The sequence below is a fragment of the Dromaius novaehollandiae genome, chromosome 18 (genome assembly GCF_036370855.1).
Source record: "Dromaius novaehollandiae isolate bDroNov1 chromosome 18, bDroNov1.hap1, whole genome shotgun sequence".
Lineage (NCBI taxonomy): Eukaryota > Metazoa > Chordata > Aves > Casuariiformes > Dromaiidae > Dromaius > Dromaius novaehollandiae.
Genome location: NC_088115.1, coordinates 15,841,894 through 15,860,864, shown reverse-complemented (window position 1 = coordinate 15,860,864; position 18,971 = coordinate 15,841,894). Strand labels below are relative to the sequence as shown.

At 43.9% G+C, this 18,971-nt stretch overlaps 1 protein-coding gene across 2 annotated transcripts in view; it reads left to right on the top strand.

Annotated features, from left to right (window-relative positions):
- RPTOR (regulatory associated protein of MTOR complex 1) overlaps positions 1–18,971 on the top strand; it is a 162,733-nt gene that overhangs the window by 56,372 nt on the left and 87,390 nt on the right. For both annotated transcript variants that reach the window (XM_026112966.2, XM_026112964.2), the window contains exons 6-7: positions 2,695–2,870; positions 15,992–16,051. In XM_026112966.2, the coding sequence (XP_025968751.1) occupies positions 2,695–2,870; positions 15,992–16,051 (236 nt within the window). The remainder of the gene's footprint in view (positions 1–2,694; positions 2,871–15,991; positions 16,052–18,971) is intronic.

Genomic DNA, 18,971 nt, shown 5'->3' with positions numbered 1-18,971 from the left:
AAAATGCGGGTGTTGTCTGCCTTGCTGTTGATCACAAGTGGCACCGCTTGCACGTCCGTTAGCTCTGTCCTCTCGGACACAGCGCGTGCAAATGGCAATGCTGAGTGCTCTGCAGCTCGGGCAGCTCTAATTTGGGTCCAGAACACAGTAATTATTACCGTCTTAGGAGAACGCCAGGATATTTCAGTGTAGTTGATAAACTAATTTTAGATGGCAGCAGTATTCGTCTGAAAGGCTGTGGATTTTCACTTGCCCTTGAATAACACCAAGTAACACCTTAAATCCTTTATTCCTAGTGAAGAGGCTTTTGCTCGCAGAGCTGGCGCGGACGCGTGCGGTGCGGTACCTGGCGGCGTTGCCAGCCGGAGAGCGGCCAGCGGTGCCCAGCGCCGGCTGCAAGGGCTCCGCCAGGGCGACTGCTCGCAGAGACTGACCTCCGAAATACCATCAAATGTTGTAGATAAGCGCGTGTTAATGTAACTTTGATAACATTTAACATATGGTAACTTCACATAGTTTATTTACTGTTCTTACAGTTTTTTTCAGTCTTTCTTTAGCCATCTGGTTATTGCGTATCTTGCCCTAATGGAGTGACACGAGGGAACAGCGGTCCCTGAAGTCTGACTTCGGATGTTGTAAGGAGGCAAAAATAAATGTTCATAGTAATCACCTGGTTTTGTTGCTGTTAAATGTCCAGCTTAAGTTTTGTTGAGAAGGGCAGTAAATGTCACTAGACGGCAAGTCACGGTTTGAGCTTAACTTCATTCCCCGCCGAGGCATGGTACGAACCTTCGCTGCAAGCGTCACACCTGAACGGAGGGCAACGACAGGTCTCAGCCACTTTGGTCAACTTGAGAAAGCCAAAGTGTGTCACTGCTGCATCTGGGATCAGAATAAAAAAGAATAGTTAAAGAATCAAAAACCTTCACAGGGTGTAGAATTTGTAAAATAACCTCTGAAAAACCCTCCGTAGCTTATAGGTATGCGTTGCTAGACGAGAGGCGCCTGCGCCAGGCTCCGGGTTTGTAACGCGGTGGTCTGTTCCCCGGTAGCCTCTCTGAGACACTGGATGGATTTCTTCGCGACAGAGAGGTTTTCGTGTGTAAAGATAGTGAAGAGCGAGTTCATCAGTCAACTGCACAGCCTTAGTCGGTTGGCTGAAACAGTGAAGCTGGCAGAATTGCTGGTCTTTGTAAGAAGGTGCTTCTGTGGACTTTGATAACGTAACATATAGATCACTTTTCTAAGTCTGTGCTTTGTAGCTCAGGCATGAAGGGGCAGTGAACACCCTGCTAGCGTTTAATTTCTTTGCCCTGTTCATTTAAGAACCCTTTTTTTGGATGGCTGAAGTACATCTCCTGTATTTGTGTCTACCTGTTTCAGAAGGGCACTGGAGAGATTGTGTATGTTTTTCATTCTGTGGATCATTTGCTTGAAAAACATATGGTCTTAATCACAATGTTAATTAAGAGCAGCACTGCGGTTTTGAAAATGGGGAATACTGGTGTATATGGTTTTCTACTTTATAAACTGATAGTTGTACAGCTGAACTGGTTTTAATGATTTAGTTCAGAATTTTAGATACTCTTTCACAGCAGACTTGGTCATGACTTTAAAAGAGCGCTGAATATGCCGATGTAAGCGCCTATTCTGTTTCTCATTCTTTCTTTCCTTTTAAAAATTGATTTTTCTGCAGCATGTGGAGTGAAAGAATTGAATAGCCCTTGTGCAAAGCTGGTTCTCGTCTGCGGTGCAGAAATGCTGTCGGATCCATGTGTTCCTTCAGTCCGTGCTGGCGTGAAGTCCGCACTGACATGTCTCTGTTCTCCCTGAGTGTTTTAATTGGGTGATTATGCCCAAACCACTCATAAACTAATTGAGTCTTGGAAAATGATGTCTTGTTAGACCAGTTCTAGGTCTTGAGATGTGAAGACCTTATTTCAGAGTGATTTTTCAAAGTAGCATTCATTGCCCAGAGCAGAAATTAGTGTTTGACATGCAGAGGAACATATATAAGGACCTTGCATCTGCTGATATGTTAATATTTGCTTTCCAGACGACAGTACATATTTCATTTTCTGTTTTTTGGAAGACAGTCTCTTTACATACCAGTGGTAATTTTCTCTCTTCCTTTTTCCAGCATGGCCTTTTTGCTCTAGTGGAATAGAAAGATGTATGGGGAGAGACATCTAGGCAGTTCAGTATTCTCCTCGCCTACCAGGAAGGGTCGTCTTTATGCCCCGTGGCAGGAAATGCTGCCTACTGCAGCCAAATGAATTATATTTTTCCATTTGAAGCTCTTCTGCCATCTGTGGTGAATGGGTATGAGCCACAGGATGTTTTTTGCTTAAATGTAAATGAAACAGTTATTAGCCCAACTTGCTTCTACAGTGCTCGATTCCAAGCTGGCAGATACGAACTGAAGACTGAAGTGATCTACGGCTTAATCCATGTTGCAAGTTGCTATTTTTGGTGTTAAGTATTGTAAATACACTTATATACTGTAAAGTATATGTGAGTTGAAACGTAACTACAGCTGCTGCTATTGTAGTTTTAAACTTCTCTGAATCCAGAGAGCCGTTGAACTTTGACAGCTCTTCATTCGTTCATTCATTGTTTGAATTGTATAGAAGTTAACTTCACTTTCCCGAATGACTAAATTCACCAATTGATTAAGTTCTTTGATCTCTCCAGGTGGCTGCAATTAACCCAAACCATCCGCTTGCTCAGATGCCTTTGCCCCCATCCATGAAGAACTGCATTCAGTTGGCAGCATGCGAAGCCAACGAATTGCTGCCCATGATCCCTGATCTGCCGGCCGACCTTTTCACATCATGCCTTACCACGCCAATCAAAATCGCTCTGAGATGGTAAGTGTCTTCCCCAGCACTGAAGGAAAATGCATAATTTGTGAAGCTTGTCTGATGAGATGATAGATTTGTTAACCCAAATGCTTTCCCTCACCTAGGGTTTTTCTGCAGTATTGAGTTACAGCATTTGCACTATGCGTTTGGAACGTTTTATTAATCAAAACTAGGAAGGTGAAAATATTGTTATCTTCTACTTATTACATTTTTAGATTCCACCTGGATATCTAGGTTTACTCAGATTAAGGGATTTACTGTTCTGGGAATTAAGTATCTGCCTCTTCAGGGAACAGAAGTAGCACATAGTACAATACAACTTTTTGTAAATTGTCTTTTGTACAAATTATATTCCAAATATTGCAGTTACTGTAAATTATATGGTAGTATTAAATAATGCTACAGTGGAAAAAAATTGAGCGATAAACAAGAGAGAGATGTTATGGAATGACATACCAAGTTAATTAGGCAGAAAGATATAAAACATAGCAGGAGCTTCCTAAGAGCAATATCCTTAAGGAACAACGGAGAGGAGCACGAACAGTAGTGCTGGCTGCAGGCAGGATGTGAGGAATTGGGTGTGTGCGCACCGAGGTGCATTGCTGCTAGGAAGGAATCAGCAGAACTCATTTCACTCGATCCTCTCAAGGTTATTTGCAGTCCAGAATGAAAAACTCCAGGTCATTTGTTAGACTAGGTTAAAGCAAGCAGAAGTATGTAGATGTTGCAACTGAGTCACCACAGCTTACAGAGTTATTACTTGTCATTTGGAGATATTTGCAGTAACTTACGATTCTTAGTCTGTCTGACTGACTTCTATAAGGAAAAAGCTAAATGAGTTAATTTGACCAGGTTCTGGTTTTAGATACCTAGCGGCTTTAGACCGACACCTTTTTGCTCGTGTCAGGGACAGCACAAGGCCTGTTTAATTTGTTGTCGTGGTTTTGGCCTTCTGGGCTCACAGGGTATTTTCTCAAAGAAGGGTGTTGCAGCTCATAAGCATGGGTAGAAGTCTTTGGTAATTTTGAGAAGCAGAGCAAAGATCTTCAGTGACACTGGGGATATTTTGCAGGAAGGTGATTCTCGGAGGGCTAATGAGAAAATGATTTTCCAACGCGGGTGACAAAGACCAGGAGTGTTGTGGGGGTTTTTTGTTTGTTTTTAAGATAGCAAACTGGTTGCTATATTAACTGCTCATCAAAATGCACAAGTGAACACTTGCAGATATGGAACGTGGCTGAGGCTGCTGATTAGCCAGAAATATGTAGTCTAACGTAATCCTGCGAGACCAGCGTGTTTCCCTTCCAGGGCAGGTGAGGGAAGGAGAAGGTGACGTTGCCTCTGTAGCTGCTTCTGTGACTGCTGCTCGCTGGCAAAGTGGCTGCCTTGACCGGAGCTGTGCTCGTTTGCTCTCCCACGTGTTGGCATTCGGGCGGCAGGCTCGTTCGGGAGCGCCGCTGTTCGAAAATTCTCAAGGTGCCTGCATAAATTCTTCTCTTTAAAAGTTAAAGAAGTTATGCTGCAAAGTTTCTTTTAAACTTTGAGAAAGATCGTGTTTTATAACCAGGAAAACGCGGTCCCCGGGCACTACTTCTGTCATATGGCTGCCATCAGATCACTGCTATCCAAAGAGGTTGAGGTGAAGGAAGTTGAGATTTATGCTACTTCTATCTGGAAAAGGCTTCAAAACTTAACTGAATGATCCACCTGATCAGTTGAAGGCTAGCAGGAGATGACATAGAAAGTAACTTGGTGAATACAAGTGACTGTAGCTTTTAAAAATGTGTATTTTTTTGTTGAATGGAGTCCAAAACCAATAAATAAAACAATGCAAAGTGCCGAAGATTCAGGAATTGGAGGTTTGAGTTTAAATTCTCGGGAGAATGTTTTCCTCGGACCTCTTCGTCAGGCTGTGGAGAGAGGAGGAGCAGAGCAATTGCTTTCAGGATGGATATGCTGAAGCTTCCAGTTAATCTGAATGAATAATTATTGTGCAGGTGTTTTAAACCTATACCATGAGGATACTGTGACACCACTTAATTTTTGCTGCTGTTTTACTAATTCATCAAATCTTTGTGGGAATCTGTAGTATGGGCTTTGAATCCTGTTGAGATGAACACATGCCGGTGGACCTGGCTTATAGCAAACTGAAGCTTCGTAAGTAAAGTGAAAGCTGTTTGCATTGGGATTTCAGCTTTTTCTTTCCCTTGTAATTATCAGAAATATGCTTCAGTGTTTGCACCATAATTGAAGGCAAAACGCTAAGGCTCTGTAAGATTTCGTATTGGAACCTCACAAGAAGGATGTGCTCCCCAAACATGTGAACTGCTTACACAGCAGTGTTTAATGTGCAGTTTATATATATATGGAGAAAGTGTTTTCTGGAAATATGATCTGTTTAGGGATTTTCTGTTGCTTCATCTCCATGGCAACATTGCTGAAGGGGTGATCAGGGCTGATTCTTGAGCAGTTATACCTGGCACAAGCACAAAATACACTCAGATTTGACAGGAAATGTGTTTGTAAAAATTCTGCTCAGGAGGAGGACTTAAAACTATTAATCTCAGCTATTCTTGGTGTTAAGGCTGGTGAATGCCATGCTAACTCCTGAATAGTAATGCATTTCCTATTGCATCTAATCCACTGATTATAGGTGTTGCTTATTGTGCACACAAACAAAACTCTCTCCTCTATCCCATGGTGAAGAATATGCTCCTTTTATGCTGCCAGTTGATTGGCATTGCTAGAGTTGTGTGTTTATCCATGCAAGTCCTGTAAATACAAAGTGCTTGCTTGTGGAGCATTGTTATTCACTGCTGTTAAATGTAATACCTGCAAAGCCAGATTGCCCTCCTGCATTTCAGTTGTTTGATGCAAACTGGTGTCCAAAAGCAAACGGTTAACGAAAAAACCGATGTATGCCTTTACGTCACTGAAACTTGTCTCTTACTTCAGTCTGGTCCTTTTATTACAGCTGATCCAGAAGTCCTACAGAATTGCTTTTGAAATATAACATTTTTGCAATTCTAGAGTGACAGGCTAATGAAGTTTCACACACAGTATTTATGGACAAATAAAAGCTTGTTGGATAAACTCCTATACATCCCATTTTGTGCTCTGTATTTTAATTGAACAATTGATGGGTAACATTGGGTCTTTGCTTATCAAATGGAGTTGCAGCTGCATCCACTTCAGTGTAATAAACAGGGAAAGAAAATTGATGCTGATAAAAGAAACGCAAGTCAATTGTGTTGTTCTGAACATAGTGCATGAAACTCTTAATGACACAGTATGACAATTCCAGGAATTCAGTGAATGAATTCTGCTTAACTTTATAAAACTGCTGTGTTTTATTGATTATTTTCATGTATAGTGACTGTTGGAGCTGAAAAATCCCTAATATATACTGCAGTTCTGTAATGGATGAGCTAAAGGTAAGCCGTACAGATTGTTAATCCTGATCGATGAGCACTGCTCAGGAAGTAGACCCTGCTATTGCAGAAACAGGCAGAAGTTAGTCTATGGTTGATGTACTGTTTTATGCAGATCTATGTCTGCCTTAAACTCTGAAGTAAACGGCAACTATGCTGGAACTTGTGATCGGTGCTGCATGATACGCATGTACTGTCATCGGTCCCTGAAGAGATGAACGAGCTGCAAGTATATATTCACAGTTTCACATATCAGGGAGAAGGCTGTGCTTGTCTAAATTGCCTTGAGGACCTAAGGTTTTGAATCATGAAGTCCTACCCATAAAAAGGTAATAGGGCTTCTGAAGAGTGCTGAAGAACCCCCAAACCAAAGCAAAGCTTTGGAGCTGCTCAGACTTACGACTTCTAAATGTTCAGTACACACAAAAAAACAACATACAAAAAATACAAAAAAATTTTTTCCACTTTTGTATGAGTTAGTATAGGAAGAAAAAAACTTATTGTGCCTTAATGTCATTATACACTTGAGTCCCAAATGATTTCCATGACTTGTCAAGGGCTATAAACTACAGATCAGCTGAAATGTCCTTTTCCTCTATGTGTAGCTTCCTATAGCACTTCTGGGCATTCAAACAATTGTGCAACTTTCTGTGTAACTTCGTACGTGAAGTCTGTGCTGCAAGTCGCATGTGATTTGAAGAAAGGGTGTGCAGGATACAACACATTTGAAAACAGACTTATGCCTTCTCCCTACCCAATCTGCTGACAAGCTGAAAAAATTTTGTATTTTTAATTCTCAGCTGCAGACTGGGCTTGTTCTGAAGTCAGAATAGTGATTCAGTATGTCAAGACAGACCGTTTCCCCAGAGATTAGTCTCTCCCTTTGAACAGGAAAGATACTGCGAACATCAGAAAGCAGCATATTCTGTTCAGTCTCTTCTCCCTAATAATATATCAGCCTACAACGTTGTCTGTGGGATCTGCCATCCTGAAGCACATTGCATGCAATCCGCAGGAATCACTTCACTCGCCACTGAAATGCAACTGCCCTTTGTGGTCATTAGCAATTTGCAGCAGCAAAGCCCAGCATTTCAGGAGGAAGTAAACACCACCAGCTGAGCAAAACTGCAAGCATTATTTAGGAAGATGGATATCCTCCTAATTTTGACTTGGACATGAGAGCTAGCAGCTGTAAAAGTGTCACAGGCCCTTTTAAAGACCTGAAGGAATAAAGGCTTGGTTTTATAGTCCCAGAAATTTGATGAATCTGGCATGTCTGCTGCTACTGCCAATTTGTCAGAATGCAGGAGCATAGACAGAGCAAGACCTTTCTTCTCTCTCTTTTTTTCCTCCTGTCTTGCCCTTTCTTTGTGGCACACTGTAGCAGAATTTAAATGTTCTTTGACAGCATTCAGTGTATGCAAAGTTAACAGTAATTGTAGAAAGTATGAAAATCTGAGTCAACAAACAAAAACAAACTGCAATACTTAAAACTAGTTTCTGCATTTTTCATTTCAAACAGCAGTTGCTGGATCATATCTCTTTCTGAGTCTTGGCTGAAGAAATAAAATGCACTATGCAGAACTGAGGGCCTTCTGGAGGTTTGTTTTTAAATTTGGGTCTAATAGTGGGTGTGTGGGGATAACAGGAGCTGGAGATTAAAGCTTGGGGAGCAGTAAACACAAGGCCTCCATCCATTAATTAGTGTATGTAGAGTGCTTTTGCCTGCTCAAACTAATTTGTTAAATTCATGAGAATGAAAAATATTTGTGAAACCATATTTTAATTAAAAAGATCGAAGTCAGACTTCAAACTCAAACACTGTTTGCTTTCCTTTAGCTTTCCTTTGGTTCTGCAATTTTCACTTTAACTGGCCTCCGTTCAGGGTGATGGGGTATCTAGCAAGGGAAAGATGCTGCACAGCAAGGTGCAGGGTTTGATACAGAGCTCTCTTAAGGCCTTGCTGGCTGTGATCCAGCGCTGTCCCAAGACAGCGAATAAAGCAATTGCAAAGGAAGCCAATCTGCATTGCTTCCAGGTAGGATTTGGCCATGTGTGTGGATCTGTTTCCTACACACTGCAGATGGTTCCATAGTATGTAGCATAATGGATTGAAGAATGGGAGGAACAAGAGGCAAGGAGTGTGCAAAGCACGCTCTGATTGTCCACATATAAAAGAAAGGATTAGGGATTTGTAGTTCAAACATAAAGGGCGAACTGAAGGAGCAGACTTATAAGGAAATGATTTTATGGAGGTAATGATATTGCTAATTAATGCTGTTAATTAATATGTTGATGTGCCTAATGGTTTTCATGAAGTGTTGTATGGGTTTGCTGAATACATCTCAAGTGATCCAGAAGCACCAAAAGAATAATGTTAGATCTGCCAGTTCTTCCCTTCCTGAAGTCAGAAGTCCTTTGGACTACAGAGTATAAACAAAAGACATGATAGATATAAATCTAATTCAGCTCAGAAGTCTATAAATGTTCCTTAAAAAATGGATTTAAATTCTATCTTGAGGGTCTGGGGATTTGAAATGTGCTCTTGTGATTTGTCCTTAGAATCTCTTGTAGAAATTACTTTCTTGCATACTACAGCTGCTTTTCTCTTTTTAGCAAATTGGTTTTGAGAAAATGGTTTGTTAAAAATTCCTATATAACTGCAGAACTCCGTGAAGTGAATAATCTGTTTTTCTCCTAAGTAGTCTTCTCTTAGTTGATCTGTCCTCAACTACTACTTCTGTTTGACGCAACACACTGACTGCGTGCCGCAGGGGCTCTGCCTTCGAGGCCTCTTTCTTTGCCTTTTTACCTTTCTGCTGGCTTTGAAGTAGACTGTGTTCATATAGGAATCTAAAAGATCTTATTTCCTTTTTGTTTTATGTCCTCTTTTACAAGCCTAAGACAGTCATCTGGAAGAAACTAAGATTATTTTATTGGAGAACAACTAGAAGCGCTTTTCTTCCTTTAAGATCTTCTATTTTGCACCTGTTTTACCAGTAGAAGAGGGGGGAACGTGCCAGGGCATTTGAACTGATGTGTTCTTTCAAAAATATTAAGGAAAGATGTTAAAATACTTAGGTTGACATTGATAATCTGGTTTGTATTTGCACATATAATGTGGAATGTCTTAAAATAACTGTTCTCTTCAGCATGTTACATTAAATATGAATTTAACATATGCAATAATTTTAATAACACATACTTTAATTTTTATCTCGTCAAGCTGTAGTTGAGACTGAGCACTTGCAAACTTGGGAAAGCAGCCTCATCGGGTCACTGCTGTCTCAGTCCTATGGCCAGGGAAACGACTGGCTGGCAAGGAAGAAGTATTTTGCCTTCTCTTGCCCTGTGGGTTTTTAATGTGCCCCTTTTCCTGAAGGAGCCATCCACTTACGGGTACTCTTTGGGAAGGAGTCAGAGATCTGTCTAAACTTTCGTCACTTTGAGGAATCGTGACTTCATCTTTGCTAAAATTAAGGTCAGGGAATACTGTTAACTGTACTGCAGGATAGGGAAGACTTTGAAAACCAAGTAGCAGTAAATGTTTAAAATTCCTCTTCATAATTAGAGAAAAAGGATCAGTGTGCTGTCAAGCTTTACGGCGGGACTAAGAGCAGAAAGATCATGGGCACTTGCCCACATGCCTTCAGAGCGTCCTGTGGCCTGGTAGAGGGTGTCAAAGGACAAAATACTCGGTTCTTGCCAGGTGAGTGTGGCCTTCCCTCGTCACTTCTGGGCTCTTGGAGTTCCGGCATTAAATGTGTTCAGAAGTGTTCTTTAATGGATGTATTCTCCCTGTCTTCTGCCCTTCCACCTCCAAACCAGACCAAAAAGCCTTCAAGATTATTTTAGCCATGGAAAGAGCATATCCTCACTGTGACTTGGTTGCATTTGTGAGTGAGAAGGTTTGTGTAGTTTTTGTAGATGAATGTTTTCTCATTCGTCTGTTTGAATTTGGAGGTCATGATGTTCTGCAGGATAGTTTGAGAGACGTGCAGGAGCAGAATGCATAGGAAAGCTCAAGAACGTTGCTTCCCTTTTCTGCTTTAAGGCTCAAAGTAATCCCAAAGTAGGCAAGACAGAATGATTTACAAAACTGAAGACTAAAATCAGTGATTCTGTGCACTGAAATTCAGTAAAGTTAGTACAATATTTTGAGCAAACATTCTGCTGAACGTTGTAAATTGCAGCGTTGGGCTGCTGCTTGGAGAATCCTGAAATGAAACTCGGTGCTAAATAGACATATGGGAAACGCGTTAATTTATCTTGATCCAAATGAAATAGTATAAACAAACTGCCATAGGGGAATATTTTCATGATTTTGGTGTTAATAAATGATGGCATTTTTAGTAACCCAAGTAATGAAAACACAACTTATCTTCAGCTTTTTTTTTTCTTTTTTAAGTGATTTTAAAATACGTTGATCCTCTAGTAGGGCTTAATAGTTTTTCAGGATTGCTACAGACATTTTCACCTTCCTGTGGAATGAGGTCCTCTTTTACACTCTTTCTGAACCTTTTCTGTCTGCAGAGTACAAATTAATTTAGAAAGAGTTCATCAAAGACAAATAAACCCAAAGATCTGAATGGAGTTTGTGGCAGAGGAAGTTCTTAGGGAGCTCGTTGCCACGTACTGGGAAAGTCACTCTGCAGACTGCAGGAAACATCACTCTATACTTGCTGTCTTCTTACAGTAATTCCTCAGGTAGCTGTTGTTGGCTGTATTAGAGATGGGGTCGCTGGACCTTTGATCTGACTTAGTATTTCCATTCATCTTCTTATCTGTGCTCCAAAATAAAACCCTTTCCATCTTGGTGCTGTTCTTGATGCAACGTGTCTTCAGCCAAGCCATGTCTTCAGCACATAGCCTGCTATGGGCTGCTGAATTCCCTGACATTGTGCGCTCTTCCCCTGGGATTTACTCCATCCGTCTCACTGCAGGGGGTGAGGAGGTTTGACGGATGCCGGCGCTGGGATTCCCTCCCGCTCCCTACGTGCGTCCCGGCTTCAGTTTCGGAAAGCTGCGGAGAAACTCTCGGCCTTGCTAACCTCAGAGGCGCTTCTGCGGAAACTGGTGTGTTTTGCCTTCTGTCGGACTTCTCCTTTTTGCAGAAATGACTGCCTCTTCGAAGTCCCCGTGCACCACTCGTGCCCCCGAGCAGGGGGGCGGCGGCAGGGAGGCTCGCTTGACTTTCCCGGCAGCGCTGCCGCTCGGGCACCGGCCTGCAGGACGCGGCCGCGGTCGGTCCCTCCAGGTAGAGCCAGTTGCTGGAGCTCCACCTTGTGCTGTCAGCAATGCAGCAAAAAGAGAGCAAAGAAGTTAAAAAGGGGGAGGGAAAGGGTTAAAAAAAATGTGGGGGCTGCTTCCTGCAAGTGTGTTTTAGAGGCAGTCTTGAAACAACAGGGTATATGTAAAACCTACTCACCCTTCTGTATTATGCAAAATTGTTAGTAACTAATTATAAAACGTCCAAAACAATGCCAACATCAAAGCAACCTGCACCTCTCCCTGCAGACTTCCCCCCGGGAACTGGGTCGGCTCTTGAAATTATTTTTTCTGTGTAAAAACAAAAAGGTCAACAAACACTAATTTTACCCCCGGATCACATAAGATCGCTTCTCTCTTAGGCCTGCTCAATTCTGTGAGCAAAGGAAAGGCTTCTCCGTGTGGAAGGGATACAAAAACGCGTTTGTCAGAGGCCTCTGGAAGTTTCAGTGTATGTGTAAATCGGCTTTCAAGCAGGCAGAAAATACGGACGTAGTGTGGGAAAGCACGTGTGGGGGCCGCCCTGGTTCCCCTTCGTTGTCTGGGAGAAGCTCGTTTTCAAAGACAGGTCTCGTTCTCCCCAGCTGCACTGCAGAGCTCTCTGCGCATCCTCGCGCATCCAGCCGGGAGCTCGCTGCCGGCAGCGCTCGCGGTTCGGTTTCCCCGACTCTTCCCCTCGCCCAGGCGATGAGCGCTACGGCGAATTTTGCTGAAACCTTCCGGTAGTTTCTGAAGAGCAGGATTTGGAATGATACTGGCTTTAGCTATGTTAAAAATGGGTTATCCTCATGTTTTGGAGCGAGGTCTTGGCATTTCACATGGCTTTCCCTACTCTCAGGGATTTACCTCTTTTTCCTCCTGCTGAAATTCACCCAAATTTGACCAAGTTATCAACACTTGAAAAATCTTTAGTGTGTGTTCAGCAGAGGCTAAAGTTGTCACTTCTGATAAGAAGTGGAAGGCGCTTTGCGCTACTGTAATATTTTTTTCCCTCTTTGTGCGGGGGGTTGGCGGGTTATTTTGTTAGCCTTCCGTGAATGTGTAGTACAGGATATTATTGTAATTCACTGCAGTGCCTGTGGAGATGGTTTCTATCTTTCAAGAGAATTTACTGGGTCCGATCATCTAGAAAACGTGCATGTGTTTAAATGGAAACATTAAATGGAAACATAAGACATGAGAGGAGGTACTTTTAATAAGGGTCGCACACAACGTAAGGAAGTCTGCTTTTATGGGAGAGTGAAAATGAGGCCAAAGGATTAATTTGTGTTTGTTTAACAGTACACTGAAACTGCCGTGATTGTATGGTTTCGTGCTATTTTGTGAACCAAACAGATCAGTTACAGCAGAGTAAGATAGTGGTTATCTCGGATTAGCAGACATAAATAATACATTAATGACTGTTCTTCAGACACTTTAATATGAGTGTGCATGTACATGTAGTGTCTTCTGCCCTCAAGGACAACAGACTTTTTTCTTGCATAATAACGTTCTTTACGTTGCTCTCACGTGCTGCTGGGTCCGGGGAGTGCCGCAGCCTCGCGTCCGCCGCCAGCACCGGCCCAGCGGCCGTGGCAGGACCGAGCCGTGATGCTCTGTCTGCTGTTCGCTGTTCAGGGAACGTAAAGGCGCAGATGTAGTTGCCCAACTGAAGCGTTCCCGGGAGGCCGGGCTAGCGGCTGCCCCTTCCGCCTTTCCCCCGAGCACCAGAGAATTTTTAATGGCTTTAGCAGCTACAATTTTGATCTTGTGTCATCCAAAAGATCCAAATTTAATTGAAGGAATTATAATATTCAAAATACTCCTGTGTTAACTAGGTAGAGGCATTTGTGCAAGCATGCGTATTTCTGCTTCTGGCTAGTGCCAGGCGTTTGCTGGTGCGTGTGCGTGCAGCCCGTGTGCGGCGCGGCTGCTGCGTGCGTGGTGCCGCCGGCGCCCGGCCGAGACGCCGCGCTGGGAGCCCCGGCGCGAGGAGGGGGGTAGGTGCTGGGCGAGGATCAAGCTGTTTACGGGTTCGTGTTCTTGGCAACCGGTGGTCGTTAGAGAAGAAATGCAGATGGTCTGGTACTGGTTAAATGGGGATTTAGTGAACTAGCCTGCCTCTTCCAAATTTTCAGGGAAATCATGGGAGCTTATTAAAAGAAATACCGAAACAGCCCCAGTACGTACAAAAGCCGTAAGCGTTTGCTGTTCCAGTCCCGTGCCGGCGGATATCAGACAGACCTACGGCGAGGGGCTCTGCTGCAGGAAGGGCGCTTTCTCACTGATCAGGTGCAACCTGGTTTTATTTTGTCGTCTTTTTGGACCCAAGTGCTCGAATGAAAGAACTGAAGTCTCAGCTTATTTACATCTTCCCTGCAACGTGGTACTCGCAGCTCCCTAAGGAAGTCCTAAATGACAGATGCATGATGTATTTAGTATGGGAATATATCTGCTTATAGTTGGCCCTCAAAGGTGTGCTTATTTTACTTTTCTAGAAATTGCCCGAAGTGCTTGGCACAGCGACGTTTTTCCTGTTCGTGTCCTGCACATCTGCGTGCATGGGGGAAGCTCTCCGCTTCTGATGCAACAAGCTGTAATCAAAAGCCTTATGCTTACAAGAAATCCTCGCAAAAAGGAGGGTGATGTATTTGTTTGCCCTGTGGCAAATGTACTCTGTCGCCAGGCAAGAGCTTGCTCACCAATTTTTGGCCTCCTGACGGGCAGCCCAGAAGTGACTAGCCGTGCCGTGAACAGTGTCGGGAAGCTCATCCTTTCCTTTCTTCACCTTTTGTCTTGCAACCGTTTGCAGCTCTGTCCTGTTAGTCTGTGAGCCTGCAAAATATGGCTAAGTGCGGTTAGGTCAAAAAATAACTTGGAAGAGGCTTCCAAAGTGAATACGGAGTGTTGTATGGAGGGGTGACAGGTGGTACTCTTCTTTATAGAAGACAGGTATGTGATGGCCCAAAGTCGTGCTGCTGCATTACGATCCTTTCAGATATGCCATAAGATAGTGGCACTGACCAGTGGAGTTGGAAAGTCTTTTGGCCCCCTTCGTCTGCGGGGAGGCTCCGGTCCGATCCCAGCAACTTGATTCTGCCTTGCTGAAACCTGCCTGCGGTTTCTGCTGAGGACAGTGTTTCCCTGCGCAGTTCTATAAAGCAGAGTTATAAGATTGTTATGTTTTAGCAGGTTGTATAAACACTGTAGTGTTCCTAGATAGTTTTAAGACTTTTCTTAAAGATGGAAAGCCACACTTTGGAAAAGGAGCCTGGAGACCATGTAGCTTTTCAGAGCCCATCTCCGTCCTTGGCAGTGATCAATGTCCTGCAAGCAGGGGATACAGCAGAGAAAACAGAGGGTCCTCAAGCCTTCAACAGTGGGCTGTGCACCTCTTGATGATTAAAAAAATAAAATAAAAAATAAAAGTAATTGTTCCCTGCATTACCTGGGGAAGATCCGTTTGGATGTGGATATCATGGCTCTGGAGAGACACAAAAGGGAGATGGATGTTGCTGGATCCTGGGTTGGAGTTTGCGAGCCGGCTGGTATCGGGCTGCTTTTACGAGTTTGCCCTCCATCCGCAGGGCTTTCTGCTCTAGCACAAAGTGAAGCGTAGGGGTTTGATATGAACTTACATCTTGCTGACAGGCGAATTCTTCACTAAGCAAGGGAGAGTGGATTCCTGAAATACTGGGAACATAGTGATGAGGAGCTCATTTCCTAACTTGAATTTGCTGCTTTTTCGCCCCAGAGCTGCTGTTTCCCCTGAAGCATGTCCCCGAGAGCCCTGGAGGAGGGAGGAAGCCCCAGGGCGCCGGGCTGCAGCCCGGTTCTCCCTCCCCGGTTGCTGGGGATTAACTGCTCTTGGGATTTTCTAGGCACGGCGAGTGGCAGTTCCAAGAGGACTTTGCATTTCCCAGTATTGGCGTTTCTGAAGTAGTGGTATCTGTAATGCTGAGAAAATGGAGTCAGCGTTTTTTTTAATTAAATGACTAAGGTGTTTGAACTTGACACATCACTCTTTCTTTTTCTCGCTTCCCCTGCCTGCGGAGCCAAATCTCTTCAGGGAAACCCAGCCAACGCTGATCATTATTCCAGAAACAGGCGCTGGTTCAGCTTTCGTGGCTCCTTGCTCCTCCCAAGAGACTGAACCAGAGGACTGTGAACCCTTTTTTCCCCCTCTGTGTGTTGGAAGACTTGTCACTATGACAGCTGCAATACCACAGTTTTGACGCCTGATGATGGAAATCGCTGCATAATCATGAGCGTGACAAATATTGAAGGCATTGTTTGATTCTTATTATGCTGTGGCAAGGCTTTTTTATCCAAATTCCATTTTATAAGCAAAAACACTGTAATAAAGAAACCTTCTTCCATATTCTTTCCACAAAGCCGTATCATTAAATATTTAATTAGAATGACTTATTTTTATTCTCTTCTCCACAGGTTTTGTATGCAGAAGAGTGTCAGACTGGTGCCAGGAGTCACATTGGATTTAATAGAGAAGTAAGCCAAATTTTACGATTTTTTTCCCCCTCCATTGCTCTGAATTTCCTGGTTATGTTCCGTATTTCTTTTGCTTGTCTGAGAGGAAATTTCTTTGGAGAGCTTTTCCCAGAGTCTCTGACTATAGTATTTGTCATTTATTTTCCTACTGTATGTTGACCAAATAAGCAGCGACTGCAGAAGAGAGGAGCCGCTCGGGAGCGGTGCCGCTGCCCTGGTCAGTGGGGCATCGCTGCTGCCCGAGAGCCGCGTTCGGCTCGGCAGTTAAGTCGCGGAGGTCTCGCGCCTCGCGCTCTCGTTGGGAGCTGGCAGCTGCAGCCGGGGGCTGTGGCTGTGTCCCGCCGTCCGGCACCGCTGAGCCACAAACGCGGCTGCTTTGGGGGAGAGTTTTGACCAAGGGCAGTTGCTGCAGATGTGCTCACAGCCGTTCCTTCGGGCTCTTCTGCACGAGCAGATGATGTGCTCTGGCCCTCGTCTGCGTCAGATCTTGAGGTACGGGGCTCCGCTGAAGATGGGCCCAGACGAGCGCATCGCACGGGCTGGAGGGCAACGTGCCCGGCGCGTCCTGGTGCGCAGCGTGCCGGGAATGTGGGGCTGGAGTAGCAGCGTATACGGTGGTGGTGGTGGGGTGAAACTAGAGTGCAGCAAGGAGCCCTTCCCCGTTGCGTCTGAGCATCTCCAGCAGCTGCTCTGCTCCTCTCCTGTGAGCCATGCACCCCACGTCAACAGAAACAGCAAACAGACAGAAAAACACTCAACAAAAATACTGGTTTTTCACTTCATCGCTACGCTGTTGTGCTATTCTTTCTCTCTGACAGTGTTGTTTTTCAGACTTAATACTGTTGATACATGTTATAATCCTTTTATCCAAACAATATTTGACCATAATTACTGGTTCTTAGGCAGCTGAGGCAAGCTGATGAACAAAGATGACTGTTCTTATAAATCTTCCTCAGTTTATGCAAATGAGCTAGGCTGCTGCAAAAATAATCAAATAATCGTCCATTGGCGTCTGCTCGGTTTCCTTCGTTCTTAGACGGGCGCAGCAGTTGCTTGCAGCCGTTAGATGCAGGAGATCTGTGCCCCTTACGGGTTGTTTTTGAATGCCCTGTTCAGGGATCACTGTACACACACACACCGTCTCGGAGTGATTAATTAAAGATCATTTGATTTCTGAGAAGTTTTGACTTTAGAAACACTGTTTTCAAGATTAATTAGAACAGGCCATGGGTCCCCGCTTCTGGCACGATGTCCAGAGCCCAATTATCTTGTTTTGTCTAAGAAGATGAAACTGTAGAATTGAAGGGCATCCTGGAAAGGCTTAGGAGAGCTGGGATCTGCGTAAGAAGTGTGTATTTATAATAGAATTATTTTACGGTCCTTTCTTGGTTTTCTAACAAGCCTCTACGTGGCGTAGTGAAGTGCAGCAATCATTCACTGTTCGCGCTGCCAGCAGCAAATTACCTGTTACAGCAGAGGCGATGAGGGCAAGATCGCATCAACTAATATCTTTGGTTCAGTTGTTGCTTTAGTAAATCATTCCACCTTGAGTAATTTGCCCATTTTACACTGAGATGAGGTTAAAGATGCTTCTAAATGCCCTTAACTCTCCCATGATTTGTATTTTAGAATAGTCAGGCTCATCAGCAGCTTTTACGTATTGAGTCACGCTAATTTTACATGTGAATGTTTGGCTATCGTATCCCACCTGAGATGGGGGAGCTAAGCTAGGATTCTTGTAAAAGTTTATTTCAGAGGCACTAGTCTTATCAAAAGGAAAAATCATTTTTCAGTTTTTGATTGAAAGAGCAGAGGCAGGACTGGCAGTAGGGACAAGCAGATGCCTAAGTATAGATTTACTTATTTCTTAAGCTTCGTAGTTTCTTGCCCTGGTTCAGTGTCTGGTTATTCGAGGCTCATGTCCCCGTGCTTCCTAAGGAGGATCTAGACAAGGCTGTTTCCGTTGTGGGCCCAGCGTAGCCCACAGCGAGGGCTTGTTTTTGAGAACATTTTAGGGAGCTTATTTAAAGAAATAGAGAAGGTTTCACCTCACTGTATGTGGGAGGAAAAAAAGTGCAGGGAAAAAAAATCCAAAAGAAATGTGTGCAAATAGCTAGGAAAATTAATCTGTTTCTTTCTTCAGAACTGTTTCTCATTCTAAATGTGTCTCCTGTCTTGAGGGCTGCGTTGAGTTTTCAGGTTTGGTTTCGATTGTCACCGTTTAACTCATCCAGGCTCTTTCCTTGGTTGCTGGGTGCTTCAGAGGTGTTTCGTGGGGCTTTTGAGGCTGTACAGTCCATGTAGGGCACAAGTTTGTACTGCTTGCCGCTTTCTCCTAAGCTGTATGATCCAAATGATCAAATGGGAGAAGATGCAGACGTGCCTCATTTTTAGTGCATGGGTTATGAAGCAGCAAATGCTGGCTGCTTGTAGTGCCCGAGTAGCTGGTGACATGTTGATGTCTCTGTATAAATCTGTCTTGATTTCTGATCGTTGTGGGAAGGAGGGACCCTGCCCACCCGAGCGCTGGGAAGCGTGGGCGCTGTTTTCCGTGATGTGCCAGCCCTGGACAAGCTCCGCATGAGCAGCCCGTCCTGCCCGTGCCGCGCGGGAAGTTCTGCATCCTTTTTTTGAGGAGGTGAGAAACAGCGAGGAAATGTGCACAAAGCCTGGACTTGCTTTGCCTCGATACCCTAAGGGCTGCTCCTGGTGTGGGGCTTTCTTTGGTGTGAGGGAATTGGACGCTTCTGAAGTTAAAGGCTATTTAATGACCAAGGTGTGCAGTATCCCGATTGTTGTTTAAATTTGGAAGTTTAAACTGAGACTCCCTCAGGCCACTGGATAAACGTGTTCAGGGACAATGGCTATATTATGTTAATTGTAATTAATGCATCCTCATAAGGGCGTTTGTGACTTCTCA